This window comes from Gobio gobio (genome assembly GCF_949357685.1).
Source record: "Gobio gobio genome assembly, chromosome: 17".
NCBI classification, from domain to species: Eukaryota; Metazoa; Chordata; class Actinopteri; order Cypriniformes; family Gobionidae; genus Gobio; species Gobio gobio.
Window position 1 is genome coordinate 24,562,509 of NC_137110.1, and position 19,886 is coordinate 24,582,394.

A 19,886-nucleotide genomic window follows, 5' to 3' on the forward strand; every position below is an offset into this window, starting at 1 on the left:
AACAGTCTGGATCATATTACGAATAACTTGCTTTAACATTTATCTTAATGAACACAGACTATCATAGTCTTCCATTTCTCCCAATAGCTATGATAATAGGTGTAAAACATAATCACTTTCATTAATATGCTTTGTGTTTATCCTGCAATTCAGTAAGACCCTCTATATTAATCCATGTCTGTGTTCTCAAAGTCTGGGTTATGAAAACCACATGTTGAGAGTGATCACCATAGTGACAGTATCTCTAAAATATTCTATCTGATCTAAACTGCTTCCTCCCACTCGCTTTCCACCAATTACACTAATGTATTACACTAATGTTGTGTAGAATTATCAGCCTAAAGGCTTTATTAGTATGTTGTTTTTTCCAACCCCAAGAAAAACACAGGAAATAGATTTTTGAAAAAAAAAGTTTATTTTTATTTTGCATACATTTAGTGTAGCTTACACAAAACAATGTGTAGTTTCCCCACATAATTATTTATTATAAACTGAACTATACAAGAGGACAAAACAATGAAACAATTTTAAGACACCAAGCTATTAATATAATGATGGCTCCATGATATCTTACAAATTGTTCAAGGCGGCTCCAACAACACCACATGTAAGGTGAAAATATTACACAAAAATAAATTACAAAAAAAGAGAGAAAACACTATGACATACTAGTTGGCCAGTCCAGACTTGAAATATGGCATGAACTGAAATGTTATATATTTTTAGTCAACCGAAATCAACAGTCATTTACATACAGTACTTTGGAAGTTTTTTCCTTGGGAAATATTGATATAGATCTCTCAATTACATGCATTCTAACTCCTGGCCATATTGTTTACCCTGCATTGTGGATCTCAGTTGGATTTTTGAATCTTGATGGTTAATAATCTGTATTAGAGAACATCAAAACCACTCAAGACAATTATTAAAAAGTAATAACAATCAGAGAAATGTTCTGATAAGACAACGTTGGGCTAGGCAGCATTAATCCAAGTACATGAACATTCTATTTCACTCACAAATACAAAGGTCATGATAACTTCCTCTCCAGCTAGGCTTGGTATTCTGCATATCATTAGGTTAAAAAAAAAAAAAAAAAAACGGTAACAGCAAGGAATGCCTAGAGTGCAAGAGGCCAGGTTAACAAATGAGACCTTATTATAAAGGGTTACGAAAGTGCAAACTTTGTGCAAGTGTAAACACATCACGAGCAGTGAAAGGCTTAAGCAGTGACAAGAAAACCCTTCTCAAGAGTTCACTTGTTTATACTGCTCTTCATTTTTCTCTCAGCAGGTAGAAGACCGCGGCCTTGAAATAGTGACCACAGGCACAGGCAGCTGCCACCAACCAATGAGAACGGAAACTGGGATCTGTATTGACTACACACTTGGTGATGTCCGCCTGTAAGAGAGCAAAGAAAATATTTAGATATAAATATAAAATATAACCATTTATATATATATATATATATATATATATATATATATATATATATATATATATATATATATATATATATATCTATATATATATATATATATATATATATATATATATATATAACATATATATATATATATAAAAGATAAATATAAGAGAGAGAGAGAAAAAGAAAGAGATAGAGAGAATATGTTATTTAATTCTCTTTGAGTTCCTCTGGCCATAATAAAAGGAAAAGGAACTGCAGTTTGCAAACTTCAAGTATGTGCCTTTTAGGCCAAAGCCAACATTCAGTAGTCTAAACACATTATATTTCACTGGGATGGCCAAATGTTATATTAATTAGCTTAAAGGGATAGTTCACCCAAAAATGAAAGTTCTGCCATTAATTGCACACCCACCCTCATTTTTCATTCATATTCAGGCACATAAATAAAGATCTTTTTGATGAAATCTGAGAGCTCCATGTACTGTCCGTTGACAGCTATGGAACCACTTTGACGCCTCAAAACGTTCATAAAGAGATTGTAAAACTAAACCATTTGAATTGAGCGGTTTAGTCCAACTTTTCTGAAGAGACAAGATCATTTTATACACAAAACAGATTTCATTTAGGCTTTTATTCACATATAAACATTGAACAGCAAACATAAAAAGACCCATAACCGAAACCTGCTTGACGCGAGAGAACAAACCTCATTGATTCTAATGGAAGCTCAAACGTGCTGCGTAACACACGAGAATGAACCTCATTGTTCTTGTGGAAGCTCAAACGTGCTGCGTAACACGAGAATGAACCTCATTGGTTCGTGAGAAAGCTTAAAATGTGCTGCGTAACACATGATAATGAACCTCATTGGTTCTTGTGAAAGCTCAAACGTGCTGCGTAACACACGAGAATGAACCTCATTGGTTCGTGAGAAAGCTTAAAACGTGCTGCGTAACACATGATAATGAACCTCATTGGTTCTTGTGAAAGCTCAAACGTGCTGCGTAACACACGAGAATGAACCTCATTGGTTCGTGAGAAAGCTTAAAACGTGCTGCGTAACACATGATAATGAACCTCATTGGTTCTTGTGAAAGCTTAAAACGTGCTGCGTAACACATGATAATGAACCTCATTGGTTCTTGTGAAAGCTTAAAACGTGCTGCGTAACACATGATAATGAACTTCATTGGTTCTTGCAGAAGCTCAAACGTGCTGAGTAACACACGAGAATGAACCTCATTGGTTCGTGAGAAAGCTTAAAACGTGCTGCGTAACACGCGAATGAACCTCATTGTTTCTTGCAGAAGATCAAACGTGTTGCGTAACACACGAGAATGAATTGGTTTCATATCGGTCTTAGACTGTCAATGGAGAGGTCAGAGAGCTCTCAGATTTCAAAAAGATCTTAATTTGTGTTCCGAAGATGAACGAATGTCTTACAGGTTTGGAGCGACATGAGGGTGAGTAATTAATGACAGGATTTTCATTTTTGGGTGAACTAACACTTTAATACACGTTTCGGAATATTAAAGTTCAGTTTGTTTTGATCTGGATGATCAGTTCTTAATATTCAGCGATATTACTGATTTGACTGCACTGACACTATTGGATGAGAACTGAACTGAACTAGACAACGGCATCACTGTTTTCTGAAGAACTGCTTTATAGCTGAATTGAACTCATTTCATTATAGATGTATTTTACGGTTTCGGTCATTGAACCAAAATGAATCAACAATGAACTGATTTCAACTGAGTAGTGACTATAATGATTACTATTGTCTTTTTAGAGGTGCTTTTACAGCAGGATTGAATTCTCTTTGCATCACTGAATCATTATTTTCCTGTTTATCACTGCTTTGATAATCTGTACTGTATAAAGCGCTATATAAATAAAGGTGATTTGACATTGTTTTAATTATTTTTGCTTTCCAGAAGCAAGTTTCCCTGCACGAAAAAGAAAGATAATACAATATTGTGCGCTTGCCAAGGCTGCATTTATTTGATCAAAAACACAGTAAGTAAGAGCAGTGCTATAATTGTTAAATATTATTACAATTAAACATATTTATTTTCTATTTTAATATATATATATATATATATATATATATATATATATATATATATATATATATATATATATATATATATATATATATATATAAAAATGTAATTTATTCCTGTGATATCAAAGCTGAATTTTCAGTATCATTACTCCAGTCTTCAGTGTCACATGATCCTTCAGAAACCATTCTAATATTCTGATTTGGTGCTCCAAAAACATTTCTTATTATATTCAATGTTGAAAACGTTTGTGCTGCTTTGATATTTTTGTGGAAACTGTGATACCTTTTATCAGGACTCTTTGATCATTTGAAAGTATAAAATAGAATTTGTTAATATTATCCCTTCAAACTTTTTCATTTTTGACATTATAGATGACACTTTGATCAATGTAATGCATCCTTGCATTCATTCATTTCTTCCAAAATTAATTCTTCTTATCTTTTTGGAGATAATGAAGGTACTGAGAGATGGGGACATCCTTTAATTAGGAATTTTAATTATAAAAGATCTTGCTCAGTGGTGTTTTTGTGCATCTGTGTGTGTGTGTGTGTGTGTGTGTGTGTGTGTGTGTGTGTGTGTGTGTGTGTGTGTGTGTGTGTGTGTGTGTGTGTGTGTGTGTGTGTGTGTGTGTGTGTGTGTGTGTGTGTGTGTGTGTGTGTGTGTGTGGCCCTTCATTTAGCTCCCAGGGCAATCCTGCAGAGCAAAACACTCAACATGGCACGTAGACACAAATGCCCACATGCATCATCAACAATGGAAAATACAGTCTATCCGGCTTCTGCTTTACACATACTTTCATTTAGTGCTCCTGATGATAAAGTCCTTGTTTTCAGGTTCAGTTCAGTCTGTAGGTGTGCCCATGACTTACAAAAACAGCAGTTGAAAAACCAGGGCACTCCCAAGAAGAACACATTGAAAAATGTTGAGAATGATTTCGCCTGAAGCAACCATTACACTCACCCAACTAAACCAGCCTTTTTTCATGTTGTACATTCATCACAGACTACAAACTCATTTTAAAGTTGATCCTTTGTGAGTACTGAATTTTTTCTTTGTGTTCCTACTTTCTAAATAATTGATAAAACTGAACAGACATCAAACTTATAACTAAAACTAGGCTCTTATAAAATAATGAGATGTCCCTTAAAAAATTCTTCTTAACACAGCATCAAATATTTTTCGACATGTTATTACTCACATTAATAATATATGTACACAGATCATTGATCATCTCCTGATATGAAATTACACATCATATAAATGGGCAGAAATATAGATCTGAGCAATTTTGACTAAGGGGCAAGCAACTGGGTTAGAGTATCTCTGAAACATCAAGGCCTGTGGGTTGCTCCCAGTCAGAAGTGGTGAGAATGTACCAATAGAATTTACCAACAGTGGTGAGAATTTAATAAACCACGAACCGGCGACACGGTGTTGGGCACCAAAAGCTGATTGCTGCTCGATGGCAACGAAGACTATCCCGTCATGTCCAAGCCAACAGAAGCTCTACTGTGGCACAAGTCACACACAATTTTAATGATGGTTATGGGAGGAATGTGTCAACACACAGCGCATCACACTCTGCTGTGTATGGAGCTGTTTAGCCGCAGACCAATCAGAGTGCCTATGATGACCCCTGTCCAACGTCGAAAGCACCTACAATGGGCACGTGAGCATCGGAACTGGACATTGCAGCAGTGGAAGAAGGTCGCCTGGTCCGATGAGTCCTGTTTTCTTTTACATCACATGGACGGTCGTGTATGTGTGTGCCGTTTACCTGGGGATCGTCGGATCGTCGACAAGTAGATTGAGGGAGTGTGATGCTCTGGGAAATGTTCTGCTGGGAAACCCTTAGATCTAGCCATTCATGTGGACGTAAATGTGACATGTACCACCTTCCTAGACATTGTTGCAGACCAAGTACACCCCTTCATGGCAATGTTGTTCCCTGATGGAAGTGGCTTCTTTCAGCAGGATAATGCACCCTGCCACACTGCACACATTGTTCAGGAATGGTATGAGGAACATTGAAGAGTTCAAGGTATTGCCCTGGCATCCAAATTCCCCAAATCTCAACCCAACTGAGCATCTTTATGCAACAAGTTTGATCCACGTGGACCTACTGTCAGTGCAGGCAGCTTGTTATGAATCTGGCACAGTGCCATGTTGAATCTGCCTGAACAGAGACAGTCTAATGAGCAGAGACACCACAGACATGCCCTGCCAAAACAGCCGCACATACCAGCGCAGCTCCTCATTCAACAGGTTCGCTGAACTGTGCTGGTCGTCTGAGAGATTGATCAGATTTCCACCCAAAAGCTGCATGAACACTGCACACTCTGTCTACACACACTGGACAAAGATGGAAAGACAGCAGTCTGTGTTCTTTCAGGGCCTTGGCTCAGTTATATAAACAGACAGCACAATGTTACTTTATTTAACGCTGAAAAGTATGCCCAAAATGACAGTTCTGTCATTATTTACTCACCCTCATGTTGCTCCATATCTGTATGACTTTTTGTGTTCTGCTGAATACAAATATTTTTGAAGAGTGTTGATAACCAAACAGTTTTGTATGGAGGGGGGAAAACCCCCACACACACACGACACATTTCACAAAACATATTTTATGTTCCACAGAACAAACAAAGTCATAAAGGTTTGGAATGACGTAAGGTGAGTAAATGATGTCATTTTCACTACATTCAATAACTGATATGCAAGATGGCACCAGTTGCGCTTGTATGAAATGAGAGAGCGAGTCCACGGCATAATAAGAGAAAACAGCGACAGTTTCAGTTACCCAAATGAGCAGTCTGATAAACATGAGCCACATATGATGGACGGCAGCGAATATTAGGAAATTGCCTGCTGAATGCCACAAATGACCAATCAGAATCAAGTATTAAAGTATGGCCTTTTTTACACCTGGTATTAAGATGCGTTTTGGTCGATCGGATCGCAAGTGGACAATGCTAAATACAGGTGTAAACAGGGTCTAAAATGTTTTGAGGTTGTCCACTTTCGACCACTTCCAGAGTTAGCCGAAAACACATTCGACCTGATTGTTTTCATAGTGTAGACCAGTGTTTCCCAACCTTTTTTCAGTCATGGCACCCTTTGAAAATTTTCTCCATTTTGTTGCAGCCCCTCACATACGTTACGCTAGGGGTGTAATGGTACAGATTGCTCACCGTTCGGTTTGTATCACGGTTTTAGGTTCACGGTTTCGGTGCGGTTCAGAATTTGCTATGTTCAGGTAAAAAAGGACAACTGTCAAATAAAGAAAATAATAAGAACAAATCATTCAAATACAAGCAGCAGCACAAATAAATACTATTGAGCAAAGATACTAATAAAATAAACTATGCTTTTCATGGACGTCTAACATTAGTTTTCAGGTACAGAAATTGATCAAATGTAAAATAACATTGCATATTTGACTGTATGAATTAAAGATTAATCCTATTAAACTTACACAAGCTATTCAATCAAGAGCAGTGAGTGATGTCCTTCTCTTTTGTTGTTTGACATTCGTCTTTTGACATTGTCGTCTTTCTCGACTGTATAAAGTTTACTTAAGGCATTTGAGACTATGTTTGCTAGAATACTCATCAAGATGGACATGTTGACATACTTTTTGAGTGAGTTTGTCTGTTCAAGAGCAAGACTTGAAAGAGAATGGCACTACACCCGGGTGATGGCGGTTAAAATGACTGGTCATATTCGAACATACGGCAGCCCTTTGTATTGAACAACGTTTACAAAGAGAGAATTATTTGAAAAAATAACTTTTACACGGCAGCCCTGCTCTCGTCAGACAGCACTGGGAAACACTGGTGCAGACGCTCATGTGGTCAAACAGCCACAAAAGACCTACTGACCTAATGTGTAAACATTATGGGAAGCAGGCTAACCAGACGGGATTTAAACTGTCGACTGAAGAACTAAGTTTGGTTTGAAGATGAAAGATGTCAGGACAGAAACGGTTGAAAGTGGACAAAAGAGATACCAGGAGTAAATGGGAATGTCTCCCTCGTACACTTGTGATTCGATCGACCAAAACACATCTTAATACCAGGTGTAAACAGGCCCTATGTTTGGCCCTGGAGGAGGCATGATTAAATGCATAAATACATTATTTTTCTAATTAATTGTACTAAATGAATGGATTTTTTGCTTACCCAGCCTCCTCTCCTCTTTAACCACGACACAAGGCTCTTGCGAACAAACTCGCCCATGCAGTCAACAATGGTGTGCACCATTGCAGGACACCCGTGCCGAACACAGTCCACAGCTAGAGCTCCGGCCACTGCATACAGAGACACAATCTTCCCCCATGTTACACCTGTACATAGAGAAACAGGGATTGACATAAATTTAATCAAACTGAAAGTCTGTCCACATACTTTAATTCATACCACATACGAATATAGGTAATATAGGTAGTCAAGCCTATAGCTGCAAATCACTGATTACCAATGACAGCATATATGTGTGTGTTCTGGTGGAGGTGTGTATGAAAATCAGGTCACACTTTATATTAGGCGTCTAATTACTATGTCCTTACATAAAAAACATGAATTGTTATGTATACTGTAATAATTGTGTTCATGTTGTATTGCAAAACACTTGTGCTGCTATTTAGGCGGGATACGGGTAAAGTTAGGGACAGGTTTGGTGGCATGGTTGTGTTTAAGAGTGGGTTAAGATGTAAGGGAAGGGTCAACAGTGTAATTACAGATGTAATTAAAGGGATAGTTCACACAAAAAAGAAAGTTTGATGTTTTTCTGCTTACCCCCAGGGCATCCAAGATGTAGGTGTCTTTGTTTCTTCAGTAGAACACAAATGAAGATTTTTAACTCCAACCGTTGCCGTCTGTCAGTCGTATAACGCATGTGAATGGGGTCCAATTCTATTAGAGTAAAAAAAACATGCACAAACAACTTCAAATTAAACCCTGCGGCTCGTGATGACACATTGATGTCTTAAGACACGAAACAATCGGTTTCTGCGAGAAACCGAACGGAATTTATGCTATTATTTCACCTCATATCAGACAAATGTCATCAGCTCTCCAGACCGCCATAACTTCCTGCGAATAAGGTCAAAATACTGGCGCGATCATAGAAATATATACGTAGATTCCTCATTCGACCGATCCGCGCAGGCACTAATGAGGCATCTATGTATATATCTACGACCACGCCAGTATTTTGACTTTATTCGCAGGAAGTTATGGCGGTCTGGAGAGCTGATGACATTCGTCTGATAATAGGTGAAATAATAGCATAAATACTGCTCGGTTTCTCGCAGAAACCGATCGTTTCGTGTCTTAAGACATCAATGTGTCGCCCGAGACGCAGGGTTTAATTTAAAGTTGTCTGTGCATGTTTTTTTTACTCTAATAAAATCGGACCCCATTCACATGCATTATACGACTGACAGACGGCAACGGTTGGAGATAAAAATCTTCATTTGTGTTCTACTGAAGAAACAAAGACACCTACATCTTGGATGCCTTGGGGGTAGGCAGAAAAACATTTCATTTTCGTTTTTGGGTGAACTATCCCTTTAATTAAAGTCAATTAATTATTAAATATAAGTAAAATGAAAAAAAAAACTTAATAAATAAGTGCATTGTACCAAATGATTAATTAAAAGAAATGTAATTTAAATGATTAATAAAAGACACTTAATATAAAGTGGGACCGAAAATCATAACTAGGTGAGTCATCAAAACATAATTCCTTTCCCCCATTTCTACAGAACATTATCATACTGTAAAAGGGGGTGGAGTATTGTTATATAACTGTATCAGCAGCCAGGCAAGCTGTCAGCTGGTGTGTCAGAAGAGCAAATTCATCTGTTTCACTTTTGACTGTAACTTAATAACTATGCCCTAAAATGTGCGTGGCTGTAACATGTTAGCCTCATTTGTAAGCTTGATAATTTATATATTTTTAAATGTATTTTTAAATTCCAAAGAGTATAATAATAACAACATCATGAAATACAATGCTTTGCTTTCCCCCATCATACAGTAAATACGTTATGGTCACTAGTCTGAAATTGAAGAAAAGGCTCTCTGTACTATTACTATCATCAAACAAGTAGGCATCCTGATAGATAAACGGACTCCTGGATACACTACTCTAACCTTCAAACATTTCAGCCTGGAATTAAACAAAACCTAATAAAGCTCCAAAACCCCATCTGGGAACATCAAATGGCCAGACATAAACATATCCTAGGAACCTAATCTGAGTCTAGCAGGAAACACAAAGGCAAAGGGAAACCATATTGAGGAATAAAAGAGATAAAAGCTGGTTTGAAGTTGAAGATAAACAGAAAACACCACAATTTCCTCCATCTGACTCCATCTGTAAGAATGTTAACATGTCGAGTTCACAATCCAGACAGCATTTTTCACAGTTTACAACAAGCTGTTTCAAATCAAATGAAGACGTGTATTATATGAACACTGACATTCTAAATACTGGCCATTTCCCTTCCTTTTGCACAATAATAAAACCATCTGTCTGTGTAGAAAGTATAAAGTAACCAAACAGGTTACTAAGTAAGACAGGTTACTAAGAAAGTAACTAAGGAATTCTGCAAGTGTTGCAGATTCCAACAATCACCTCTTTGACCCCATTTAATAAAACAATTGAAAATGTCTTTGAAAGAACAAAGGAATGAACGATTCCACTCTTGACAAATCTGTAGTCCTTAAGTTCGCACTTTTACATTTTGGTCCAAATGTAGGCCTAATCTTGTTAATGGCTTTAATGATTTCGATTAAGTTGAGGATAAAAGATCTCCTAAAATGATTCCTCCTGACAGAATCAATTATTTGGTCTCCTGTTTTATTTAGGATTTTTAAAATGCTATGTATAACAATATATGTTTAATTAAAATATTATTTTGGAAATTGCACCATTATTTATATTAAATTGTCTTAGAAAGTGTCACAGTAAAGCTAAACAGAAATGATTGAAATGCCTCAAGAATAAAACAAAAGCAAAAGTACATATATCAAATACTGAAAAGACATTACACATTAAAATATATTAAGTCCTGTGTGAAAATATTGCATTCATATCTTAATATACAAAAAAACAGAATAGCGGTTTAAAGTGCACAGTCATTTAAACTCAAAAAAAGGGTCAAAGGTCACTCAAAGGGTTAAAAAAATTAAGTGAACACCAATGACCACACAAACTCAGCTGCACTGCTTGAGGACAGGTATGTGTGCAAACAGGAGGTGCGAGGGTGTCACCGGGTGTAGTACTTTGAGTTCAGTGAGGAATCTTTCTGTACTTGGACTGACACGAACAATTATGCTTAAATAATTAAAACACAAAGAATGTTTCCCCGAAAAAAATAGGTGAACACGTTACAGCAGATCTTAAGAGCTGCCCATGTTGAAAAAAGAAGACCATGATTTACTACACTAAATCTGTGAGGTCAAATAAAGGTTGTAGTCATTTGAACTAAACTGAATCCCAATGGCAATTGCACTTAATGTGTACAAAGTATGCAGAAAGGGAATGAGAAAGTCCATGGTGCCCAGACACTGTTTACTTTAAAGAAAAATCCATATTTTATGGTGCTCTCAGGGGTGAGTGCAGCACCGCTTCTCTGTATATATATATACATAAATAAATGTCAGAATGGATCCATGTTTACCCTCTCTAAAAGGAGTATACGTCACTTAAAGGGATAGTTCACCCAAAAAATTGTAATTCTGTCATCATTTACTCACCCTCACGTTGTTCCAAACCTATACGATTTTCTTCTGTGGAGCATAAAAGAAGAAATGTCTCATTGTTTTTTTTGTTGTTGTTTTTTTTGGGTGAACTATCCCTTTAAGGGTCTGCAAATATATGTGCATTCAACCTTTCTTCTTTTATTTAAAGGGTTAGTTCACCCAAAAATGAAATTCTGTCATTAATTACTCACCCTCTTTGTCGTTCCAAACCCGTAAGACCTTCGTTCATCTTCGAAACACAAATCTCTGACCCTTCCATAAATAGTAATGTAGTTAACACTTCCAACTTAGTAAAGACATCGATAAAATAGTCCATGTGACTCCAGTGGTTCAACCTTAAATTTATGAAGGGACGAGAATACTTTTTGCGCACAAAAAACAAACAAAAATAACGACTTTATTCAACAATATCTTCTCGTCTGTGTCAGTCTTCTACGCAGTTTACATTGGCCAGCTCCATAACTCATAACTGACATAACTCGGAAGCGCTGGACTGTATTTACTATGTCAACAGCGTTGGAGACTGACACAATCGTGAAGGAATTGTTGAATAAAGTCGTTATTTTTGTTTGTTTTTTCCGCACAAAAAGTATTCTCAACGCTTCATAAAATTAAGGTTGAACCACTGGAGTCACATAGACTATTTTAACAATGTCTTTCTTACCTTTCTGGGCCTTGAAAGTGTTAATTACATTGCTGTCTATGGAGGGGTTAGAGAGCTCTCGGATTTCATCAAAAATATCTTAATTTGTGTTCCAAAGATGAACGAAGGCCTTACGGGTTTGGAACGACATGAGGGTGAGTAATTAATGACAGAATATTCATATTTGGGTGAACTAACCCTTTAAGAAAAACAGAACATAATAGGCATATGATATAAACTGGGTTTCACTGGTTTTAAGATTCAATTATACAGTTTTTAGTGTGAGTATTTGCTAATGCTTAACTGGCAGGATGGACAACATCTCTGGAACCAGATGTACCAATTAGGTTATCTACAGCCAATACACTGTTTTCCATACTTAATATAAAAAGCAAGGAGGACACTGACCAACCTGTAGAGAAGATTTCTGCAGCAACGGCCAAAAAGGCATCAGAGACTATACTCTCAGAGGCAATTGTGATGTTGAGCTGCCGTGCTACATTGCGGTATACGTTAGGTCGCAAGTACTCCAGCTCGTCACCTAGGAGACAGAGAGACAAATGTGTTTTCTTTCCTTGGCTCAAACTCATCACAGGCAGAAACGGTCTCGAGTCTTACAGAATAAAATCATTAATTCGGAGAAGCTTGACACAATGACAATGCAAAAGAACAGCAATCTAGCCGTAAAACCTGCTATTAATACCATTATTCATACTATCATCATTTTGTCATATTAGCAGCCTAATGGAGGGATGTAACCTTGTTATATTGCAATATCCTGATGGTGAAATTGTCTGTTAAATAATTCTTCAGCTATGTGCTCAGCAGCACTCTTAAAAATTAAGGTTCTTTATTGGCATTGATGGTTCCTTGAAGAACATTAAACATCCATGGAAACTTTTAATTCCACAAAAGGTTCTTCTATGGAATCGCTGTGAAAACCCCCTTTCGCAGCTTTTTTTTTTAAGAGTGTTATGTCTCACCCTCGTGAATCATCCGTCTTAATGTAAGTGATTGAGGTGGGTGAAGGGTGTATATGCAAGGAATACAGGGCTTGTTGTCACAATGTGAAGGATTTTTTTCAGGACAATACAGGGTTAAGCTGGTTAAGCGTGGGTGGGGAACCCTCAATATGCCTTGTGATAATGATCTGCATGTTTGTATGCTGTGTCCATAAAAAGCAGCCTCCCCACTTACACAGTTGTCTCAAATTAAAATTCTTGTGCTTTTCCCTTTTAGGAGAAAATGGGTTGTTACAGAACAATGACAATTGATAGAGTAACTCAAATGACAATCATGTGGTATATGTTTAAGTTGCTTATAGTGTGTCTGATCAACATAATGATGTGAGATTAAATGTTATCGATAGGCTTTATACATTCAATATTGTGAAAGAGCTCAGAATGTCCAACGACAACGACATGAAAGGATGAAACACACATTCAACATGGTACAAAAGGCAAAGTACTTTTCAATGGGTGAGACACGGACGAACCTTGTAAGAGTGTTATAAAATATTACGCAATTGTATGGTTTGGCTTTGAGGAAGCTGTGTCTGTTTTCATTTTTGAAAGTTCATATAGAACATTTATGGATGGCCCATTTTCTATTTATTTTCTTATGAACCAGGCAAGCACAGATTGAGAAAGAATGAAAATTGACAGGAAGTGCTGTGCACTTTTAAATCAGTCTTAAAATATAACATCTGTACATAAAACCACAACCCAAACAGATAGATAAGTGTAAGAATGTGTGTATGTATGTAGGCTATGTATATACATATGTATGTGTATATATGTATATACACGCACCATATAATATAAATACATACATACGTGTGTGTGTGTGTGTGTGTGTGTGTGTGTGTGTGTGTGTGTGTGTGTGTGTGTGTGTGTGTGTGTGTGTGTGTGTGTGTGTGTGTGTGTTTATATTATATGGTGCGTAAGTGTATTTATATGAAGCTAGGTCATGCTGTGTGAGATATATATCTCACAGTATATGCATGACCATATAGCACCATATAATATACATACACACCTACTTCAGTATTATATAGCATCTAAACAGGCTACTATACAGGTTACTACACTACAGTAGGCTACACGGCAAGCTCCATAAACATTACTGTACACGAGTGAAACGTCAGATGTCCTACCCAACCACAGCAGGACTGAAGACACCTCAGCCAGTGTTCCGGACCCGTGCTCTGGTTTAGACCATCCGATTCCAGCCCGGTGGAGCCTGGAGTGAATGTAATCCCTGCACAACACTTTAGACTGCGACACTAGCTCCTTATCCGTGGGAGAGCGATCAAACACCTCCATGACTTCAGCTGCGAACACTGAGGAGCGGCGCAACATCTCCATACCCTTCATGAGTGGAGATCAATTACTGACAACCTCCACCTTTATCACCGTGTATGGAAGCGTTTCTTCTCCACCCCTCCTCTCTTTCCAAAGTCTGATGGCTCCTTACACGATCTGGATAAAGCTGAAAACTCGCGTTTTTCTAGATTAAAATGGACTCGCTCTCACCTTCTCTTGGAATGGACATGAACCTGAGAAAGCGTCTAAAAGAGCAGATAATCAGAGATGGATTACCCTCGCTGTTTCTTGTAAATCAATAAATCCTCAAAGAGTCTCAAATATTAGCATTTTTTAATAAAAGCTCGTTCTCTCCGCAGATTGATAAACAGCAGTCCGGGAGGGAAAGATTAAAATGCTGTCAGCGGCAGTGAGGCAGTACTGTCTTCGGTCTGTTTGGATGGGTACACATGAAGTCTCCTTCTATGGAAAAGCACTCCGTTAAGGCGGAGATAACCGGCACTGTTATAGTTTTGATAGTCCGCCCCTCTAGATAAGCTAGTGTTTAGACTGAGAGCTAAAGATTTGAACAAGATAATCAGTAAATGTTCTATTCACAAAGTTTTTAGACCTTGTCATTGTTTCACATTTTATTTTGATGCAGCCTTATGCTAAAATGCTTTTAAATTATTTATCTATTTTATCTATATGTCTGTCCGTCCGTACATCTATCATCCGTAAAGCTGAAAAATATTCAGCGCTTCACTTTTTCCACATTTTGTTATGTTACAGCCTTATTCCAAAATGGATTAAATTCATTATTTTCCTCAAAATTCTACAAACAATAACCCATAATAACAACGTGAAAGAAGTTTGCTTGAATATATAAGTATTCACAGCCTTTGCCATAACACTCAAAATTGAGCTCAGGTGCATCCTGTTTCCACCGAGCATCCTTGAGGCCCTGTCCCAAATGGCACCCTAAACCCTCACGGTATTCCTCTGAGTCCGCACTTTGTAATGTCCGCTACGTAATGGCGCTTTGACTGCCACAATACCGAAAGTGCACATGAAGTGTGCCATTTGGGACAGGGCCTGAGATGTTTCTCCACCTGTGATAAATTCAGTTGATTGGACATGATTTGGAAAGGCACACACCTGTCGATATAAGGTCCCACAGTTAACAGTGCATGTCAGAGCACAAACCAAGCCATGAAGTCCAAGGAATTGTCTGTAGACCTCTGAGACAGGATTGTATCGAGGCAGAGATTTGGGGAAGGGTACAGAAACATTTCTGCAGCATTGAAGGTCCCAATGAGCACAGTGGCCTCCATTATCCATAAATGGAAGAAGTTTGGAACCACCAGGACTCTTCCTAGAGCTGGCCACCCGGCCAAACTGAGCGATCGGGGGAGAAGGGCCTTAGTCAGGGAGGTGACCAAGAACCCGATGGTCACTTTGACAGAGCTCCAGCGTTTCTCTGTGGAGCGAGGAGAACCTTCCAGAAGAACAACCATCTCTGCAGCACTCCAGCAATCAGGCCTGTATGGTAGAGTGGCCAGACGGAAGCCACTCCTCAGTAAAAGGCACATGACAGCCCGTCTGGATTTTGCCAAAAGGCACCTGAAGGACTCAGACCACAAGAAATAAAATAATATGGTCTGATGAAAAACAAAAAATTCTTTGGCCTGAATGGCAAGTGTCATGTCTGGAGAAACCAGTCACCGCTCATCACCTGGCCAATACCATCCAGTGAAGCATGGTGGTGGCAGCATCATGCTGTGGGGGGGATGTTCTGGAGAGATCTGAAAATGGCTGTGCACCGACGCTCTCTATCTATCTATCTATCTATCTATCTATCTATCTATCTATCTATCTATCTATCTATCTATCTATCTATCTATCTATCTATCTATCTATCTATCTATCTATCTATCTATCTATCTATCTATCTATTTATCTATCTATCTATCTATCTATCTATCTATCTATCTATCTATCTATCTATCTATCTATCTATCTATTCATTTTATCTGTCTGTCTGTCCATCAGTCAATCCCTCTGTCTGTCTATCCATACATCCATCTCTGTCTTTCTGTCCGTCCATCTCTAACTGTCTGTCAATCTGTCCATCCGTCTTTGGGTAGTTGAAGCAAAACTTGGTCATGGATTTTTTTGTGAAATTTTTGGTTATGAATACAAATGTATAGGGATCACAATTTTTAATCATTGAATTAAGTCCATGCATCTTTTGTCTTTACTAATTCATTTCAAATGATCCTGCATTGTGACAAATGTAAACTGTTCTGTAGTCTCTCAATACATATACAATCCTTGTTAAAAAAAAACTAAACTAAAAAAAACCTGCCGCTGATTTGCTGGTATTAGCTTGTCTCCCCAGCCTGGTCGAACTGGTCTGTTGGCTGAATTTTTAGGGGTTTTGAACATTTTTCAACTGCCCATCCAGCTAGAACAACTGAATACCAGCTTGTCCACGTGAGCTAAGACCAGCAAAACAACTTATATTGTTTTGTGTCATTCTGTTTGGAACTTATATGGGGACCCAGTTGGCCTATTTCAGAATCTCATTAACATAACAATTTCTTCCATACTAAACCTTTAGTATGATTAATGTCAGTGTCATTTTAAGTATGGAATGTATTGATGCTTATGTTTATTTATCAGTCACATGTTCTTTTTGTCAGCCACAATCTCACTGTACTCCCTTTTAATCTAACAAGTTTTGTGCATATAATGTTATTACAATTATTTTAATGTGCACAGTTGTTGAACAAAAAAGGGTCAAGTTACTCTAGTCCCTCCCACCATCGTTGGATAGAGTTGTTTTACAAGTCTTAACTGTTTTTGGCCTAAGTTCCAAGCTTGTCTGTTCCGATTCATTAGAGCCACCCACCCAGCTGAATCAACGGTTTTCCCAAAGAAACATGCACACACATTTAACCTCAAGATCTGTTTTGACATGTCTACAAATTCCTTCTAAGAAGGAATATGCAAAACATATCAATTTTCCTTCAAATGTTGAATATGTGATTTAATAAAGGAGTACAATAAAAAGCTTACTGAAGCACTATACAGTGAACTTCCTCAAAAAACAGGGACAGAAAAGAACAAAAAGTAAAACGAGATCAACCAGGCAGTTCTGTTCAACACAGGAACAAAGCCAATGAATAGAAAGTTGAGTTTATCTCACTGGCAGATACAGTTCCTTTTTTCTGACCACATTTGAGGTTTCCTGTATCCCAATTTAAAAACTAATCTTCGCAACTATATTTTAAATAGCGTGTGACAGTTTATCGGATTAAAACAACCGAATACAGACAGATGTTGGCCACCGCTCACATTTATGTAACACTTGAAACAAATCACGTCACAATATGCAGTTTACGTTTAATTTCCTGTGAAAAACACTGTGGAGACTAATCTTCAGTACGTTTGAACACCACACCTCGGAGGAATAATGCTAGACCTACGTTTTCCGCGGAACCCTACATGCCCCTGCATGCCTGTCACATGAACTTTCAACGTGTTTCTTCTTTTATAATCAAAATACAGATAGGATTATTGATCTTCATAGATATAAACAGAATCTTTTTAATAGTTAAAATAGTTGTTAAAAGTTTGCAAATCAATAATTACTCTGATCCCTAAATAAATATATTTATTTTGGCTTGGGACAATATTTTTGTAAAATACTGCTCCCTACAGGGGAAAAAAGGAAACTACACATTACACATTTTACAATAATGCAGGTGTCAAATTGACAGCTAACAGAATATTTCAAACAAGAACATAACTTGTGATCGGGGGCCCGTTCTTCGTACCTCGCTTAATACATCTAAGATGATTTGACAGATCCCAGATCTTTTAATCGTGATAACTGATCTCTGGCTAATTTGGTTCTTCAAACGAATTTGCGGATTGGATTAAAATATCTGGATTAAATGATCTAAGATCACAGCGCGTTCTTGTGTTCCCTGAAGAGGGCAGATGCATCGATCCTCGAAACCACGATCAGCAATGCAGCGATAGGCTGGCGTCAAGACAGCAACGTAATGACATCATATAATTAAAAAAGCCACCTGGCAAAAAACTTACAAATTATACAATAAAAACCCCACGAATTTCTGGACCTTTATAAGGAAACAGCCAAACCAACATAAAATTTATAATAGTGATAAGAAGATAAATGATAAATGTTTTTTTTTTTTTTTTGTTTTTTACATGATTACCAATTATTTATATTCACGATGTTATACAGTATTTGTACACACTTTACATTTTTATTTCAATGTTGTAATTTAATTTTTAATTTAATTTGAAGCAGATTTGTAACGTGACCGTATTTACATTTCTTATGGGTCAAGATCAAATTATCCTCTCTTGCGCTGCATCAAGCCACTCCCATAATATCCGTGATCACTTAATGCACGGCTCAGATTAACTGTACAACATGTGTGTAAACCAATAAAAATAAAATTATATAAAGTAATTATTCCATCACAAATAAATCTCTCAATCAAGTGGCTGTGTCTATAGTATTATACCAACATTATACATTCTCATATACATATACAATATAACATTTTTATATTATTATTTAAAATTATTATTATTGCCCCTGGTTCAGTAATGCACTCTTGTAATAAAGTAGCAGTGGCTGGGACAGATTTTAAGTATCACCTCAAGATGCAATCTAATCCTGTTTACATGAAATAAGCCTGCTCGCGAGCAGGTTTAAGCTTACGGACCTGTTACTATGACAGCAAGTCCAGGATGAGCTTCGAAGAACCAAACAATCCAAGATCATGCCAAATCGTCAACAATCAAATCCAGCTAACTGAGTTAGCGAGGTACGAAGAACGGGCCCCTGGTGAAATGTCTCACTAAAAACGGACTAACAATAAATGAGCAGGAAAACAGACTCGGAGAGTCAGAGAAAATTATTCCATTGCTGTGAGGTGAAAAGCCTTCTGTTCCAAAGCACCTCCTTTAAAACTTCTGTCAGACAAAAATAATGAATTATCAATTTAGATGTGGCCAAAAAAATTGGCTCTTAAAAACATCTATAACTGCCTTACGAACAGGATACTGACACATAGCATGAAGGATATTTTGTATATTGAAAATGTTTAAAAAATCGGCATCCTAAAAAGAATATGATCAAATAAAAAAAAGGTCTATGGATGTCTAGGCGAAACACTTTATTGGAGAAGAAAATTTGGCAGAATATTTAACCACTTTGACCAGAAAGAAAATCCATACAGACTTGAGGGAACATCTTGGCAGGCCAATTCAAACTGACCTCCAAAGCAAGGCAGGTCATGTTCTGACAGAACACAAAATGAACCAAAAACTAAAAAAAACTTAAGGCCATGTCCTTTCCCAACTTGGCAGGTCATCATACAGATTTTCAATAGAAGAAAAAATAAAAAACACAAAATGAATATTCAATATACGAATATACCAACATGTTTGTCATTTAATAAAAAAACATTGAATAAGAAAAAGTCAAGAAAGAAGTGCCTTATTAATGTGCAAATGTTGTAGAACTACTGCTTAAACTAAAGACATAGAAGATTTACAAATGATAGCCACATACCTACATTTAGGTTATTTGTTTCATAATGTGTAGGCTACACACAGCCA

At 37.3% G+C, this 19,886-nt stretch overlaps 1 protein-coding gene across 3 annotated transcripts; it reads right to left on the bottom strand.

Moving 5' to 3' along the window:
• Positions 1 to 393: 393 nt before the first annotated feature.
• On the bottom strand, positions 394 to 14,727 carry boka (BCL2 family apoptosis regulator BOK a). 3 transcript variants are annotated; one of them, XM_079840647.1, is made up of 6 exons: positions 14,072 to 14,719; positions 12,329 to 12,457; positions 11,268 to 11,300; positions 8,298 to 8,414; positions 7,683 to 7,846; positions 395 to 1,401 (listed from the first exon to the last, which is right to left on the bottom strand). In XM_079840647.1, the coding sequence occupies exons 1-6, from the start codon at positions 14,289 to 14,291 to the stop codon at positions 1,276 to 1,278; spliced, it is 789 nt and encodes a 262-aa protein (XP_079696773.1). In that variant the 5' UTR covers positions 14,292 to 14,719; the 3' UTR covers positions 395 to 1,275. The 3 variants fall into 3 exon arrangements, with proteins under 3 accessions (XP_079696774.1, XP_079696775.1, XP_079696773.1); XM_079840648.1 differs by lacking the exon at positions 8,298 to 8,414 and having other exon boundaries at positions 394 to 1,401; XM_079840649.1 differs by lacking the exons at positions 8,298 to 8,414; positions 11,268 to 11,300 and having other exon boundaries at positions 394 to 1,401; positions 14,072 to 14,727.
• Positions 14,728 to 19,886: the final 5,159 nt, after the last annotated feature.